Below are 18,776 nucleotides of genomic sequence, written 5' to 3'. Positions count from 1 at the left end.
TATATTGCCCCAACGAAGCAAGGAACCATAACAATGTTAATAATAATTATGTCAAGATACTAAAGTTAATAAACTAAAGAAATTTCCAAATTATTTGTTAGAAAACAAATGTTTCTTTCTACTTTTCCAATACTTCAAGAGCTTGTTCCCGAAAAGTTAAATTAACAAAAAGACAAGAACGACTCATTAACAAGACAAAATTAAAGACGCGTAATTTACTTGCTTTTTGTTCTTCGTAAGTTTACGAATTTCCAATGAAGATTAAATTTTGCTGAACTCGTTTATTTATATTGCTAATAGGTACGCAAAGTGGCAACATATTCGCACTTAAAAATATTCTTAATCATCTTCATTATAGTCTATCCAATATAGCTTGATTAGAATGACAGCAGTCAAACGAATGTGACTAGTGTTGGGTATGTTTCGTACGGTTCACATAGATGTATCGATAAGTTTTCGAAAAAATGATATAAAAAAATGCACCCAATTTTTCTTCATATCTTTATTCATAAAAATGACAATTATAATTTAAATTTAAAGACAGTAAAATTTAAAATTCATGTCAAGGGTGTACAACTTAAGTCGTAGTCATTATTATCAGTGTTCTTCAGTGGTTTTTTTTTCTCGCTAGAGGGCGGTGGGCATCTCTTCTAGAGCAACGGTGCTATGAATACCCAAAAAATTACCGGTGATTGATTTCCGATGTTTGATTATTTAAGAATGAAATGTTTTTTGGTTTTTAATAGTGAACATTTAGAAAAACGTATAACTTGACTTAAATATTGTGTTAAAAAATTAGTTAGAAAAAAAATTTGTTAAATATGTTAAAAAATTAGTTTTAATTTAATATGACATTTGTCGATATGTCCCAACACTAACATTTTTGTAACTCGAGATAACCTTGTAGAGACGTCGTTAATAATCTAGCTTGATTTTTATAATTTCGAATTACTACTTATTGGTGTAATTTAACGCTGCATTTACACGAAATTAACATTTTTATTGGAAGCACTGTCCTCGAAAATATTGTTTGTAGGTCAGACGTGAATTATTTCTCGTCCGCCAATATTTAGCTCTCATTGATCGCTACTACAAAGTTATGTCGTTACTTTTGATGGCAGCTGTCATTCTAATCAAGCTATATTGGATAGACTATAGTCATCATTCCTACCTGTAACTGAAATAATTATACAGTGTGAGTCACGTTAAAGTGTACATATGAAAACAGATGAAACTAGACCTATTTTTATCGACAAAAAAGAGGTCAAAAAAATTTTGAGATTTTTTTTAAATTTTTTATAGAATTTTTTTTCTTCCAATTACTTGTTGTAAAGAAAACGTAATAACTTTTAAACTAAGCTGTATATCCTGATAAAATAAAAACAGTAATAATGCTAAATAACAGGCGATACTAAAAAAATACATAAAATACACAAAAAAGGCCAACAAATAATAAAAAATGTCACTTTTTGAAAAAAAACTGCTTTTAAATTCGTGTTTTTTTGGTTATTTGATAAATTTCTCCAAAAAATGTCCCTATAACCGGTGGTTTTTATTACTTTGTGTTATTCTCTATCGTATTACCTTCGAAAAACCAAAAATCGCATGTCTCTATCCCTATCACAACGTTTGCAATGATCGTTTGAACTAAGCCTCTCCGGGCGCGCCATTCAACGCTTCGTTAACAACAAAACTGAAAATGGCTCTAGATTTGTAATTTTGATAAAGACAAGTTAGATTTCATATAAAAACAAAAGATTTCGAAGTAAAATAAGCATTTTAGTTAAAATTAAAATTGTCTCTACCTGTAGCGGAGAATAATGTTGTGGCAGGCCTTTGTTCAAACGACCATAGCAAATGTTGTGATAGGGATAAAGACATGCGATTTTTGGTTCTACAAAGATAATATGATATTGATAGAGAATAATAAAAAGTAATAAAAACTACCTGTTATAGGGGCATTTTTTTGAGAAATTGATCAAATAACCAAAAAAACACGAATTTAAAAGCAGATTTTTTTCAAAAAGTATCATTTTTTATTATTTGTTGGCATTTTTTGTGTATTATATGTATTTTTTAGTATCGCCTCTTATTTAGCATTATTACTGTTTTTATTTTATCAGGATACACCGCTTAGTTTAAAAGTTATTACGTTTTCTTTACAATAAGTAATTGGAAGAAAAAAAAACTATAATTTTTTTTTAAAAAATCTCAAAAATTTTTTGACCTCTTTTTTGCCGATAAAAATAGGTCTAGTTTCATCTATTTTCATATGTACACTTTAACGTGACTCACACTGTATTTCCTTTAGAAATTTTTCTGTATACGTTTTGCAACTTAAAAAGCGAGAGCATGCATTCTTCAATAAGTGCTATCTTTAGTTTTTGGGGGATGCTTAAGTACTTACGTCCAGTATTGGACTCTAACTGGTTGAAAATTAAATAACAATGACTATGTTCCCATTAAAAAAAAACACAAGATTACCCCCGTGTCTGTCTTCCTTCTGTCATACAACTTTCACAAGGACCACTCGATAGATTGATCCAAAATTTGGGTCACCTAACATCTTTGTACGAACAGCGAAAATACGAAAATACGGAAACGGGGTGACAGGGAGTACCCCTGGTGTGAATGTCGTGCGCTCGAGAATTCACGTCACGTCTGTAGTATCGAGCGGCCCAGAAGCGAGCGAGATACACCCACGCCTTATCAGCACACCCCACTTATTAGCGATTCGTGTGGAAATCGGAACACACAAGTTTGTGGACAGATAGCTAGAAACCACCCATAATAACTCAGTTTAATATTAAGACAAGACTTATTGTGAGTTTGTTTGTAGGAACGAACCTCTGGAGCTACTGCAATTTTGAGCTACTGGACCTGCAGCTTTGAAAAATTATATTATTCCTGAGTCACATATACCTACCTAACAAAACCATGCGGCCGAAGCCACGGGCAAATGCTAGTGAGAAATATACATAAGACTCGGGTACTTTATCATAGTAAAGCTATAATTTAAAAGTATTGAACAATAAATAAACTAAAAATAAATATTTATTTTGAAGAATAAATTAATTCAAACTGTTTTAATGCCGACTAACTATTTGCGCCATAAATCGTATTAATTTATTTAATGTTTCTTATTTATTTGTTACTAAAATAATATTATGATAAAATTTAATTGCTAAAGTTAATAAAATTAAAACAATGAATAATCAATACCATTAGAGGTATATAAGATAAATTATTTCCTATATTAATTTATTGCTCATTATTGGTGAAGTAAATTAGTAAAAGCATAACGAAACCAAACTAAAATTAATATAGAGCTGAGCAAACAAGCCAAGTTCCAACCTTATAGAGCATTTCGTTTTAATATCCTGGCTTCTAATAAACAACGGTTAATTCTCTAATTTCCACCCTCCAAAGTTTGCGACGGAATTTTCGGAGGCTCCAAAATGTGTGTTTGCTAGAGGGCAACTAATTGAGGGTACGAGCAAAGAAAACAATGTAAAATTATACAACGAACGGTGATTAATTACGGTTTATTTTGAGATGCCTCGCGAAATTGATTTTTAATGACCCTATATTTGTTTTGGGAGGCTTCCGAGTTTGTTGTTTACGGCTATATCCTGAGGGATACACTTAAGGGTAAAACCTCCTATTCTTAAAAAATTGTGTTATAATAACGTTTTATGTAATAAATTCTGTCTTTGTCTATGTGTTAATTTCACAATCTCCCTCTTTTTTAAGTCGGTTAAAAAAATACAAATCATTGACAAGTTATGCTGGTGTGGTAAAACTGTTTTAATTTCTACACACTTGGGGATTACAGTAGTTAAGTATTTATGAATGTAAGTTGGTAACTTATTTGTAATTTTATATCAAGTCAACGTTGTGTTATAGATAAGAAAAACGCCTGATATTTTTTTTTACGTAAATACTCGTATAAGATACCAATAGCACTGGTTTTCAGACTGAAACTCAAACGTTTCAACATTTATTGTTATTACGAGTGCTATCGAACGGACGAAAATGAAGTGTTGGCTTACAGAAGCTCTGAAAGCTTAGAGCTTCGCGGAAAATTACCGGTTCGATCGCTGGGCGGAATCTCTACAGACGCGATTGTAGTGTGGAAATGTCTTAAATATTATCGTATTATACCTAGTCTATACATATAGGTAATTAAACAATTCATTTATTCCGACATCTATACATAAGCATCAATGGACTTAAAAGTAAATATCACTTTTCTGCTCTCTACATCATAATATTTTTACTCACAAATTCGCAATCAATTGAATTGGAAGATTTGGTAGCTTGCAAAATAAATAAAAGTTAATAAGAAACTGTACTTAGATACTATGTAAGCAAACTTCACAAAAAAGTTCTGTTTCAGGACTTTCAGGTTACTCCCAAAATCGTAAAATTAATTACACAATTTATTAATCCAGTCTTCCATTTCTAGACGCCTGCTATGTTTACCACAGACATCAACCTACCTCAGCAGAGCATTTAGCTTAATGAGCCGATGAGAGAGCTACCGGTCGCCGCAAAACGAAGGTGACGACATCTGTTGGCGGGAGCAAAAAGACTCAGTCTCAAGACGGGACCCGCTGCCAAGTTTTGGACTATGAAATGTGTTCCGCATTGTGGTATGCCTGTTATGCCCTTTGTATTGAAAATAATAGAAATAAAATACGCCTTAATGCTAAGCATTTCCATGCAAATGTACCACAGAGACTCTGTGACAGAGTGCACTTTGCAGACATAGGCAATAGTTTCTTATACCAATAAATAAATACTAATTTAAATCAATATGAATAAATTGTAACGTGACCTGTTTTTTTATCATCTATCATTTTTAAGACAGTCAAATCTGTAAGTAAATACCTAGTATTTAGATAATATAGATCTGAACAACAAATGTAGAAGTAGACAACTACTCAAATGAAGACATATTTGCTTTTTGATGCAGATTTTTATGTAGGCTAGGAAGTAGGTACCTACACATAGGCCCAAAGAAAATCAAAATAGACGACAAATTGCACACCGACATATTATTATCCTCAAGTAATCCCTCGACATTGTTCTACCACCATAATGACGATGACAGTGTAATTAAAACTGTAAACAAGTAATTAACACCAGCATCGGTCTGAGACGACCATAAATCTCTTGTCAATTTCATAGATGGGCAAATAAATTGATTAAAAGCGGGTGATTGATGGATTCTGGCGCGCACCTGAAGGAGACTGTTTCTGAGCACCTGACGGTCGCCATCGATCACGCTTGCCATTACGATGATGGTTTAATGAGCTTTTGAACAACCAACTCAAACTTGAGTCGTACATGTTCATTCACAAACTTCAATCTGGGTAACTACAGTGAATTGAGCTCTACCAATCAACTCTAGAGACTGTACTAGACTCTAGCAAATATCGAAATACTAACTGGAATGTTTTAGGTAATCCTATAACATCACTACCTAATTAGAAATCTTAGAATTATGCAATGCCAAGGGAGAAAATTATCTACCAAGCCTATGCCAGCGAATTTAACCTATTACCTACGAGTTAAAAGCATAGGATATAGATATTGCGACTATTTATTAATTTTAGTGACTGATATAAATTTTACCTTCTCACTTACTTTTAACTACAATTAAAATTAAAAGATAGGTATTAGGCATACGTTACGCAACGTCAGCTGAAAACGGATTTTACAAAAGACAAAAACAGAACTTTAAAAATAATTAACCATAATAATGCCCTCTTATTTTATAAGAAAGTCATTGAATAATTGAATTTTCATGATAATAATGATAAATATTAACAAGAATTCCATCAGAAAAAGCCGCGAGCTCAAATCGTTAGGCGTGTTGGTTTTTCCTCGGCTGATATTGATCGGGCAGTAATAAATCATACGGACAGTTCCATTCCATAGCAAACAGGAGCCACTAACTGCTGCTATGCCACGATATTGTAATTAGTTTTGATATAATTACGAAAGAAATACAAGTTCCCTATACAAACAAAATTAGTTAATTCAATGTTCTGAGGCTTGGAATGAGTTTAATTGTATATCATTTGTTATTAAATCCTGCAGATTTTTTATCACATTTGCTCTCATAAATACATTTTTTTTATAAATAAACGAACATTCAGTTTGTTCGCGCGCAATATATTCACTCAACCTCATCTTATTCTGTATCGATGTCGGGCACGATGCGTGAAAACACGTGAAAAAACTTTTTTTTAACATTATACCGCTCTGTGTAGTTTGCACATTAGCCAGTGTCAAGTAATTTAATAGTAGCATAAATCCTCAACGTTTACCGATCTTTTTAAAAAACAAAGACGTTTGAGATGTATTGAGAAACACCGTAAATATGAAACAAACCACATCTTTGCTGCAAATTACAATGTGTCCACCTGGACACATGGAATGGAATGACCTACCTAGGTCATTCCTGAAAATTCTATGAGTGATCTGATCTTGTAACTTTTTGAAAACATTACTTCTGGAAAAACCTCATACCTATTTGTGTGAAAGCCGAATGTTTACGGGTAATCTTGTATTTTGTATGTTATTTCCATTTGCAAATGGAGGCCTAACCCAACAGCCAAAATCGCACAATAGTAACACGCCCTAGAAATTAGGCGGACGATCTGTAAAATCTTTTCCGTGTCAAGTAAGCGAGCGTGATGCGTCCACATCAATCATTTCTATGGACAGATTTAATAAAAGATAATATCCACTTTTCTTCATTCCCGTGGCTCCTACAAAAAGGCGAGTTTCAAGCAACTTCTTTATTGCTCTTTTTATTGTTTTCACTTTACTTTCTCGCTTCGCAAATTCACTGCTGAAAAATATTTTCAGGGCACAATGAAAACTCGAAAATATTTACTTTTGATTGTAATACTTAATTTACTTTACACAGAACAAAAGTTTGGACGAATTGAATGTAAAACACATTTTAATTATTTCTCAGATGTTTCTTTGTCAATACAATGAAATGCATAGACATACATTTGTTTATGTTTTATTTTCAGTGTACCGTAGAGATGGGTTATACTAGGTAAATTTGATACTAGGTGCACCTATTCCAAGTATTTATTAATACTTGATCCAAATACCTATTCCACCTAGTACGTAGTAATTTACCATACTTGACGCGACTAGTGCGGACTAATCCACGTATTATGACTTTAAAATACAATTTTCTTTGAAAAGATACAACCGTAGTATTAATAATGCAATTTGAAATTGAATAATAATGTTTTTGCTGGCTGTTGATTTATTGATATCCTCCCTTCATACTTCAACAGGCTATTCCTATCTCACACCTGCCTGCGCTCAAATTTGTTTGTCAGACAGAGACGGAGTGAATCTCTACGTTCGCACATAAGCTTAGCGAGAAATACGCGGTGCGCGTAATACACGACTACGGATTATGCAATAATAACCTCTATTACTTTGATGGTAGGGTCGGAAATCGTGTAATTTAAAAAATACTAGGTGGACGACTACGGATTATGCAATAATAACCTCTATTACTTTGATGGTAGGGTCGGAAATCGTGTAATTTAAAAAATACTAGGTGGATCAAGTATTTTAAAAATTGGAATAGGTGCCACTTAGTACTGTAAAATACCTAGTGTGTGGATCTGTTCTAGTAAATACGTCTCATCTCTAGTGTACCGTTTAGCAAGTGATATTACAGACAAACTTCTCAATCAAAATTTTAAAAAAATCCTTTTCGTTCGTTTTAATTAAAATAACAAAATTATAATCTACACTTAGGCACGTTCCCCAAAGCACAATTTTTGAAATATAGCCAGCGAAATTAAATCCGCAACACGGAAAAAATCCAGTTATTTTCTTTGCAGTGGAAAATTTTCAGTAGAATGCAATTGTGGCACGAGTTTCGAGTAATTAAAATTTAAGTGTGGCACAGAAATTAAAGAAGGAAAAACATTTTTTCCTCAAGAAGACGTCTAATGAAAAATTCCTGCGTGCGTTGGCGGGAGCGACGCCATCTTTGTCCAACTTTCTGACATGTTGCAGAACTATTATGAAAATATTACGAAAACCAAAGATGTTTTAAAAAAAAAAATTTCATGACAAATAAGTAATCAACACGACGCTGTTTTTGAAAACTTTGTTGATTTTCTTCAGCGTGTAATTAGTTTGTATGTAGTAAACATGCTGAATTAAAACTTAATTACACAATAAAGAAGTATTTTTTGTCATTTGCTTCAAGTAATTAAATAAATAATAAATAAATAAATATCCTTGGACATTTTACACTGCGCTTCTAGTCCCAAACTAAGCAAAGCTTGTACTATGGGTACTAGACAACGGATATAAACATACTTAAATACTTTTTTTTTGTAAATACATACTTATTATACATAGAAAACACCCAGTCCAATACAAACAAATATGTTCATGCACACAAATGTTTGTACTGTGCGGGAATCGAACACGCTACCTCCGGAATAGTTGTCCGTTTCGAACCACTACACCCAAGGCCCGAATTTGTGGAATATTCTAACTCATTAAATGAATTCTACTTTATCGCAAATTCCAGGGGACTTGTTCAAACACTTATACGTATCCAACGTAATTTTCATATAAACAAACACAGAAGGCAACTAATTATCTACTTTCCATGCAAATCGTTGTTATTACTGGGATAGTGATTGGCGTGCATGATAAGCTCGTCAAACACTGTGCCCTGTGATAAAACCGATAGATACACATTCCTTTGTTTTATAACTTTATGAAAGTTATTTAGTAATTTTTGATCGAAAATAGTATGAAGTTTGAGGTGGTGGGAACTGCAGGTAAAATGTAATCGTTTTGATAATGCATTTAATTATATTAATGAGTAATTGGATACTAATAAATAAGATATGTAACAAACTAGAGTTATTTGCTTTAGCGACTAATTTACACGTGCAATTTATTTGTACCCCTCATTAAACGATTACCTAGCTAGTTAACTACAGATAAATTATTACGGCTACTAAATTTAACTGCTACGTCTGCTTAAACCTAATTGTTTCAGAACTTTGCTACGTTACGGCTGTAAGTACGGCAGGTATAGAACATGTTCAAACGCCCACCAATCGTATGGCCGTAGCCTTATTCCCTAAGAAATTAAACCTCCGGATAGATAAAACTAATCCGGGCCGATAGTTTATCTTGGGCTGATCCGCATAATTCCGCGGTTATCCGCATGAGGGCAGCTCTAGCCTCCGGGGACTTGGGATCTTCAAGCACAGCCGACCTCTATTGAGATTGATGGATGAACATAAACAGACAGATAGAGCTGATTTCAGCTGATGTAGGTAATTGTGTATGTAAATGACCTATTTTCTTCCGCAAAGCTCACCTAGTTTTCCGCGTAAAGTGACCAATATATGGGTCTAAAATTATTCAATCAAAATCAATGTTGCCATTTTAGTAAAATGGCAACATTGTATGTTTCTTCTGGTTCATTATCACGTGTCGTTTCAATGCAATGGACCAGTGAAATCTGTTTTAAATTATGCCACTCCTAGTGTTAAATTACTCTGTGTGTCGGCTAAGGTGCCCTGAAAAGGGCCGATACAATAGATAATAGATGATCAAGAATTTGAATTTCATATTATCCATACATAGTACCTAATAATAATGTAGGTACATCGTAGAACATACTGTTTTTTTGTGTGTTGCATCAGCGACACGTCTCAATCTCTCAATCTCTTAATGACTGTAAGTCACTTACATCTACACAACATTGATATCGAAAACGCTCGCTGTGACGATCTCGCTTACTTTATGCGGACAGAAAAAGTAATTTCGCCAATCTTTATTGCAACTACCATCTTAATCAAACGGAGCGCGCCGCTAACAGTCGCGGAGCGTCAATAAATGTCGCCAAAACGTTCGTTTGGGGCCATATTTTTATTAATATTGGCCCATTACTTGTTAGAGGACGTTTCGCAATCGCGATAACTTTAGTTGTGGCCCTCGAAACTCGTTTATTGTTACGAAGAAAGGGCGAGTGGACTTCGCAAGTGGTTGATTCCGTGCATTAAAATTGTGTTTTTTGTTTGATTTAAGCTTTCAAATGCAGTGTTCTTTCAGCGACAAGAAATAATACGATGTTTTTTTTACTGTGAAAGAGTTTTTAAGTCCATCTTGGTCATAAAATTCGGCAAAACTTTAATGATAGATCGCCCGGAGTCCTGCCAGCAGGACTTAAAGTACTTCCGGTAGGACGCAAAATTAAAAGATCACAGTTTCGTAAGTATACATTGTACAAATTTCAAATTTACACGAAAAAATAGAGTGTTTCTCTCTCTTTCACCCAATAGTGCCCAAGATCGAAAAACGCGACTAACCGTTAGTCGGAGCCCGATGGCGCACGAGTATACACGGGGGCAGCGCGTTCGCGCTCGCGCGACACATTTTGACGCGCCGGGCGTGGAGTCGGCAACATTTTGGCGATAATATTATAATGAATGTGAAGTATTCCAGCCTAATCAAACATTTATAATTTATTTCTTGTTTTTGTTTTTAATTTGTAGTGTATTTGTAAGTGATAGGTGTAATTTCTAATACAAAGTGACGTACCAAAGTAATTAATTTAAAGTTCCTTATTATAGTTCCTATTAGTTAAGTTGAAAGAAGATAAACAAGTTTATAATATATTAAGAAAAGTAAAATACTGGTTAAACAAAATGATTCTAAGACATGACTTTTTATTTAATAAACACTAACCAAGTGTTTACTACTTCTGGTGAGGATGAGTTCAAATTTGAAGGTCACCGTACTGCTGGAAGGACCAGCAAGCAAACACGTACAAATTGCGTACTGCGGGCAGGACTTGCGATAATCTTCTGGCAGGACGTTTAGAACAAAAGACCAGTCCTTCCAGAAGAGCTTCCAGCAGGACAAAGCACCAGGCGATCTATCAATTAAAGAATCTAATTAAGTAGAATTAAGCTAGAACTCTACACACAATGAAAATCCTAATCCTATGTACAAACAAGAAGAAGAATAATTAATTATTATACGAGTACGTTCTTGTTGGTAATAATATTACCTCTTACCTATTGACTATAAAACCCATTTTGTGTTCCCTCATGCAGCAGAACACTCAAAAATAGGGCAAAAATCGACTCTGGCGATAATGAAGTCCCGTTCCTGCAGTAATTACTGATCGGAGCCATTGTTCGCAGATAGAGCATGCTCAGGGGTGAGTAATCCTGCCCTGTGCTTCAAGAATGGTTTGGACGATTGGAATTTAACAAGATAGTGGGGAAACGAGGGGGAATTAAGAAGCAGTTCCCTTTTGGTGGTTGGTGGAGTCATGTTCACGTACGCGTCAATAAAACCTTTGCTTGGCCAATAGAAATCGATTAAGTACCAACTAAAAATACAAGAATATAGTTAACCATTTAAATATATCGTAATAATTTTCTACTATTTTCACACGAGTAAAGAAAAGCTACTACGAGTTTATTGTGAGGACGCGTGTATGTATATTACTCCTTCACGCAATAACAACCTACTGAACGGACTTTGATGAAACTTTTCAATTAAGTAACTTATACTTCAAATAAACACATAGGCTATAATATTAATTAAAATGTACACGAACCAAATCACAGTAAAAAGCTAGTATGACATGATATCTTACAAACCTAACCAGCCTGCATCAATCATAGTGCATTCAACACGCGATCTCTCCACTTCCTCACTTGCATATATTTTCTAGTATTTCTGCTTTTTCTAACGACATTCGCGAGCTAAGAAAGTGCAGAGCCTATTGCAGGTTGTGGTGATGGCACAAAAAGTTACGCCGCCTATTTGGAGTTGGCTTCAAACTGGATCACTGGACAGGTAAGGTGCTAGAGGCTGAGGGTGGTTTGTGAGCGATGAACTACAAGACTGTGATGGTCCTACTACTAGTACCTACCTTTTAAAGAAAAACATACACACAGCTGGAACAAGAATTAAGTTTTTCAGGAGAGTTGAGTTCACAATCACCAGTGTTATATTATCATGTTTTTACACCCACACACAGTAGGTAGGTAATTGGTAATTTCGTCTAGACTAACTTTAATGTGAGTTCGTTCGTTTCAGCCAAATGACGTCCACTGCTGGACAAAGGCCTCCTCCAAGGTTTTCCACAATGCACGGTCCTGCGCTGCCCGCAAATGTGAGTAACTGGTTTCAACAACTTGGATTTCGAGCAATATCTAAGTCACAAAACTTTAAAAAAAAACTCACTTACCGACTCTATCCTTCATGCATGCTCCCTCTACTCCACTCTAAAAAAACACAATACCTTGTCACATCACATTCCATACCGCAAAATAACTAGTCCTTTCTCGAAATAAGTAAGTTACTAAGAAACCAAATAAGTAGTAATTGGAACAAACTGAACAACTGCCCTCTGGTAGTCAAACCACGGCCGTACCACATCCTATGATGTTCCGAGCACGTGCGGCGTAGTTTTAGCGCGGCTGCGGGTAGATATTGCACTTTAATCTGTTTACTATGGAAATGCTGAATGCGACTTTGAAAAAAATGCTTACTTACAGCTCAGCAGCTGAAGAATATACTGCATACTTTTTATAAGGAATATTTGCCGATATTGAGCTCGTATTATGGCATAGCCCTTTCTACTATGCTGAACAAATTAATAATTTTTAAGGCTGAGTTGCACCTGAAATAAGTACATACTGTTATAGGGAATTATTACTACTAACGTAAACATAATTAAAATTATAAATAAAAAAAAAGGTCTTCAATCTGCATGAAAAAACCAGTGAAATTGGACAAAAAAAACGAGACAGAACGAAATGCACGCGGGCGAAATACAAACTGCTTTAACATTATTTTGTGGTAGCTTGTTGTGCCGTTGACTGTACCTTGAATAAACAAATACTCGGAATCGCTTGCAGTTTGCTCAAATAACAATCGAGAACTTTTACTCGGAAGTCGAGATCGATAAGCCGAGCTCACTTATCAATCTCAATTATAGCTCGGAGCCTCGACAGCGTGAAACTTTGCTTTGGAATAATTCTCGAATTAGGTATCAGGTTGAGTAATAATGTATAGTAGGTTAATAAGATTTCATATTAGATATGCAGACTTATTTATTTCATTGATATTGTATACCTACTTTAATTACGATTCACAAGGTGGACCGACGACATCATAAAGGTTGCAAGGCGTTGGACGCAGGCCGCTACCAACCGGGCAATGTTCAGCAGTGGACAATTAATTTATTTATTGCCTTTCAGTAATTAAGTTCAAATAATACTGAGACGTCATCATAATTAAGCCTATCAAAAGGCATTAGGTGCGATTTATTTATTTTTTTACTTTTCGATGAAAAAATGTATCTTCTAGAATAGTATCTCTAAATTTTTTTATTTTTGCAATTACTTAGGCTTTTAAAAGCTCTTTTATTGATAAATAAATTGTACAAATAAAAGTTATTCCCGATTTATGCTGTTAATTAGTGTCGTGTCTTAGGCATTATGAACGTTATTTACTCACGTTATTTATTAGTAATAAATATTATTATTGGATATAAATTATAAATTCAGCTGAATAAACATCACATTGCCATTAAAATCGTGGGCAAAAAACGCATTAATTACCCTTTACCCTTTATACTTTCATTAAATACCAGAAACACCAACGCACAATCCATAGCGATTATTTGTTTAGCACGACGGCCATGTTGTTTTTCACACTTAATTAATATAATTAAAACGATGCGTGCGTTTCGACACTTTCTGCTTAACGCCTCGCCCTTTCAATAAATTTCTGTTAAACCTAATATTTGAATTCGCAGCTAATTGTTTAGGAAAAATCCTGAAGCGGAAAAAATGTAGAGCATCATTTGGCAAATACACAGCCCTTTGAAGAGTTGGTAGAGTGCTGGCTGTCTTACACAAGTGTTGATAAACTAAATAAAGAGGTATGGTAGGCGTTTGTAGGCTTACCTCGTAAATGATATCTAAATGATTTTGTAACAAACATGAAGTCTGATGTGAGTTTGTTTACCTTAATATCTTTTTTATTGGACGCAGCACTCTGACGCAGTCACGCAGCGTGCGTAGTGACTACAAGTGTTGGAGGCTGTGGTGTGTAGTTCAATTTTGTATTTAATTAAAAAAATATACGTGACAAAAAGAGTTCGCAGTCGGTAGGATTCGAACCTACGCTCCCAGAGGGAATCTGATTTCTAGTCAGACGCCTTAACCGCTCGGCCACGACTGCTGATACAAAAAAATCGAAATTAAAGCTTTTAAGCTTGGTCGTATATCTGAGACATTTATTATTATGTCATCAAAATCATCTCTCTTTCAGTAGTCAAACGATTAACGAATGAAGAAAAACCTAGCAATTAATTATTTATAACTAGAGCATCATCTTTGGCTAGCCACTTCTCAGTCCTAGTTACTCCCAGTGCCAAGCTAATTGACTACCTAACAAGTTAATGTTATTTATTATGTTGACTTTAAAAACGAAAACAATAGAATTCCTACTTAAATATTTTTCAGTTTTCGCAATGCCTAATAGTATTTTACAGAGCTTATAAACAAACCGTAAGCATAAGGTAAGCTCATCATACAAAACTATGTAGGTATTGTAGGTCAGTCCCAAAACTATTTATTTAATATGCTAGTCAATTTATATTAACTAAGTACTTACATAGTAGGTACTACGTTATCATTTAATTACATTAATCAATGAACTTGTATCCACTACCGCCACCTCTTATAATAACAGGTAAACTGGAAAGTATGGACGAACGTATCACTCGCACACACGTTACGCTTACAAGAGTGAGCAATCTTACTATGCCTTAATTTCGTCCCGTCCACACGTGGCGCCGTGGCTTAGTTGGTTAAAGCGCCTGTCTAGTAAACAGGAGATCACGAGTTCGAATCTCGTCGGGGCCTACAGTTGAGATTATATTTTTGTTTTTGTTTCATGAGTTTTTTTTTATTAATCTTTGTACGTATATTAATAGAAGAATAATGTATTTACGTTTCTTTCTCAATATTTGTTTTAAAGATTATCTTAGTTGTTAAAATGCTTTTATGATTTTGCTAGGATCAAAATAAATAATTTATTTTTATTTAAGCTTAAGGAGGAAAGGATAAGGTAAAGATAAAAATCAATTTCTGAAATTTACTCGTATATTCACATTTCTGTTAAATTATAATATTTAATTATTTACACATGTACAAACATTACAAGTAACCGCCCCAAACAACAAATACTTTGACTGAATTATTCATAGTTTATTGATAAACATAAGTAATAATAGTAATAAATTAGAAAGGTCAGATAATCAGATTAGATTTTATTATCTATTTTATTACAACTTGTAAAATTATTTTATATACATAAAAGGCTGTCTCAAATCAATATTAATTAATTGAACGGAAAAATCAATTCAATTATATTGTCATCAGTCTACGGCAAGTTAAAGAAGCTTAAAATAGAAAGAGTGCTTTCTATGTGCAATACATAGGGTTTCAAATTGGTACACTCGGGGCTTAATTACGTCATCATATCTCAGTAGCATTCTCATTTAAACATTTAGAAATTGTAAAAAAAACGTACAGGTATATTTATTCAGTGAAATTAAGTACGTTTTAGTAGAAAAATATAAATACGAGAAATAAAGTTTGTCGCACGAGAATCGCCCACGGTGTTAAAATTGTTCCCCTAACTTTGCAAAAGAAAGTCTTTAAAACATACCATGTTTTAAATATTTATTTATCACATACATTACTTACTAGTAAAGTGGTGGGATGTGATGATAGTAACGCTATAACTGTATTGAAAAAGGCATTTTATACATAACTACAATAAGTATTGAGTATACTAGAAGTCGTCATAATGTTAATAAATTGATGCTATTCCAGTCTTAATGAGTAATTTTATAAACCAGTTGAACACTTATAAACATCTAAATCTTTCATAAAATCTGAGGCACATTCAATATACGTATTATACAGTACAATCGTGTATTAATAATATTTACAAATACTCTCTTATTCTAATATGGCAGTATTGAGGTTTCAAACAATAATTACAATACTCGAAGCCAACGTTACACGCTTCTGGTTATCATCTGGGTTGGAGTGTCAAAAGAAATATTATTTTAAGTCACAAACTCACAAAAACGTAACATTTATCATTGGCAAACATTTGAGAACACTTAAAACAATACTTCAATTGTGCTTAAAATGTACAAGTACGAACACCAGAAACGTGTGACGGCGACGCGGAGTGGATCATAAATAAACTCTAGGAATTCACATTTTAATAAAAACGTTTTTATAAAAATCAGTCTCTTTGTAAATTTTCACTTTACTCCCGCACAACGTGAAAACAAAAATCACAATCACTAAAAGTCACTGAATCTTGTGCTATACGATAAGGCCTCTTTTGTTATGTCTCTAGAAGATTATCTCACTTATTTGACTTTCACTTTTAGTTATTGTCGTCTTTGGGATGTCTTTTTAGTGATAACGGAATGGTTTAGACGAATCTAGTGAGCTGCGTGTGGAAGTCCCGAAGGAAGATTTGGAGCTGAGGCAGCGTGGGCCGGTCGTCGGGAGACATGGCCCAGCAGTATGCCATCACTGCGAACCTATAGGAAAACATTCATATGTAAGTAAAACTGGTAAAACTGAAAACCGTTGTTAACTCTGACCAATTAATAACACTCAGTCGCCTTCATTAAGACTTAAAAAGCTTGTACGTCATTAACAAGTTGGGTTTTTATTATATTTTTCACATTAACACCTTGGCATCGCGTGAGCTTATTGACCGCCGTGTCTGTTAACACGCATGTCGTTAATCAATAGACAATTATCATTCCATAAGTATTGCCACATATATTCGTCTTCTTGTCAATACGAATATACAGAAACGGAATGTCAAGGTGTCAGGGGGCTAATTAGTAGAGATGGGCCGACTAGTCGCCGACTAGTCGGGAAAGCCGACTATTCGGCATCATTTGTAGTCGGCCGACTAGTGACGACTATTCGGCAAAATCTGCCGATTATAATCGGCGCATTACAAAATTAAATATGTGAATGAAATAAAACTCATAATCACCAAGATGATTATGAGGCAGATCAAAGGCGTTTATCTAAACCATTTTTGACTGCAAAAAATCAGTAAAAAGTGGTTTCACCTGATTTAAAATTTTGGCAATCAGTCTAAATTCATACAAAGTTAAGATTAGTTAAAATCATCAAAAATGTGTAAAGTATATGTAATTTGTCCATATAAAAATTATGACACTTTTTTCGGGGGAAAAATGCATGGAATTGCATACCTATCCTGCGGGAAAGTGGTGGATTATGTGGGGCTCCTTTCATCGGAAGGATGAGGAATACCCACATAAATAACCCCTGAGCTCCGTCGATCGCCTTAGTGTGAAGAACTATGGGAATCCGGACAAAGCCATCAACTATCACAGTCTGTGCCAGCAATTATTGGCGGGCCCTGACAATCCGACGGTGGTGGTAGTCTGTGCTATGTAAGCAGGGGTACCCACCCCCACGCCCCCAGCTTCTGACCATCACCGTGAAGGGTGGAGAGGAATCAGTGGGCCTAGGATGCGTCCCGCGATAAGCGCAATCTTGCCCATACATTTTGACGTCGATAAGTAAGAATAATATCACGGCGCGCATCCTAGCCCAGCAGGAAGCGATCATATTGTCACCTCCTCTGACTCCTCCGCCGTCGAAAATTATGACATCTACCTTAGGTTACTAACCAAACTATGGACTGCTTTTGTCTGATAATAAATGATTTTTATTTTTATTTTTATTTTAGGTAAGTGTTAGGTGATTGTAATGTTGCTTTTTATTTTTTCTCATATTAAAGAAATCTCATTTCTAAAGAAGTTACTCGTATATTTATCTCTTTAGAAATCTAGATATTCTTATTACTTTGAGAAATCTAGATATTTTTCTTCGGACAAGTAGGTATTAGAATGATCGGCATTGCCGACTAGTCGGCCGACTAATCGGCAATTTGGAAACCGATTAGTCGGCTAGTCGGTTAGTCGGCAAAGACCATAGTCGGCCCATCACTACTAATTAGTTTCCCCTCGATAAACCAGGAATTTAAACCAAGTGATTTTTCGAGAAAATTCAAAAAATATTCAAAAGATTAGCAGAAATCTTCTACTGTGGGGGCAACAACAACAAAACTGAAGACAATATTTAAATGGTTTCTTTCTAGGAATCGAACCCACAAGGGAACTCTTCACTACTTCTCGTACACATCAGATGTTAACAAAACACAATGAAACAAAAGACTACTTACAGTTCATCAGGGCAGTTCGCCGGCTGCTGTAACCGGTAGCCGTCCCTCAAGTACGCTGCCACTTCGAAAGGGTCCACCTCCGCATAGGGCTGGTGGGCCAACGTGGTCAGTTCCCATAGAAGCACCCCTAGCGCCCATACGTCAGCTGCGGGGCTGAACTGCCTCTTGGTCAGAGATTCTAGCGCCAGCCACTTGATGGGCCGGTTCTCATTGTCGCCTAAGCAGTGGTAGTCTGCCGGGAATAGGTCCCGCGATAACGCGTTGTCGGCGATCATCACGCGGAGATTTTCGTCCACTCTGTTGAAGAAAGGAGCTTGTTACTAAGATGCCACCTTAAATTATTCAAAATTATAAACTACAAAGATTACAGCAAAAGGAATATCTAAATGTTAAAA

The 18,776-nt window shown here is 34.9% G+C and overlaps 1 protein-coding gene and 2 non-coding genes across 3 annotated transcripts in view; 1 reads left to right on the top strand and 2 right to left on the bottom strand.

Moving 5' to 3' along the window:
- Positions 1 to 14,216: 14,216 nt before the first annotated feature.
- Trnas-aga (transfer RNA serine (anticodon AGA)) lies at positions 14,217 to 14,298 on the bottom strand. The gene has a single exon. It is a non-coding gene; the product is annotated as a tRNA-Ser (tRNA).
- A 612-nt stretch (positions 14,299 to 14,910) lies between these two features.
- Trnat-agu (transfer RNA threonine (anticodon AGU)) lies at positions 14,911 to 14,984 on the top strand. The gene has a single exon. It is a non-coding gene; the product is annotated as a tRNA-Thr (tRNA).
- Positions 14,985 to 15,251: 267 nt separating this feature from the next.
- The window catches only part of LOC135086433 (tyrosine-protein kinase Drl), a 43,240-nt gene continuing 39,715 nt past the window's right edge, over positions 15,252 to 18,776 (bottom strand). The window contains exons 5-6 of the mRNA XM_063981183.1: positions 18,382 to 18,678; positions 15,252 to 16,690 (exon numbers count right to left, since the gene is read on the bottom strand). Of these exons, the coding sequence (XP_063837253.1) occupies positions 16,579 to 16,690; positions 18,382 to 18,678 (409 nt within the window). The 3' untranslated portion in view covers positions 15,252 to 16,578. The remainder of the gene's footprint in view (positions 16,691 to 18,381; positions 18,679 to 18,776) is intronic.

Source organism: Ostrinia nubilalis, chromosome 1 (assembly GCF_963855985.1).
Source record: "Ostrinia nubilalis chromosome 1, ilOstNubi1.1, whole genome shotgun sequence".
NCBI classification, from domain to species: domain Eukaryota; kingdom Metazoa; phylum Arthropoda; class Insecta; order Lepidoptera; family Crambidae; genus Ostrinia; species Ostrinia nubilalis.
Note: the sequence above shows the minus strand (reverse complement) of the source record. Positions and strands in the feature narration are given on the sequence as shown.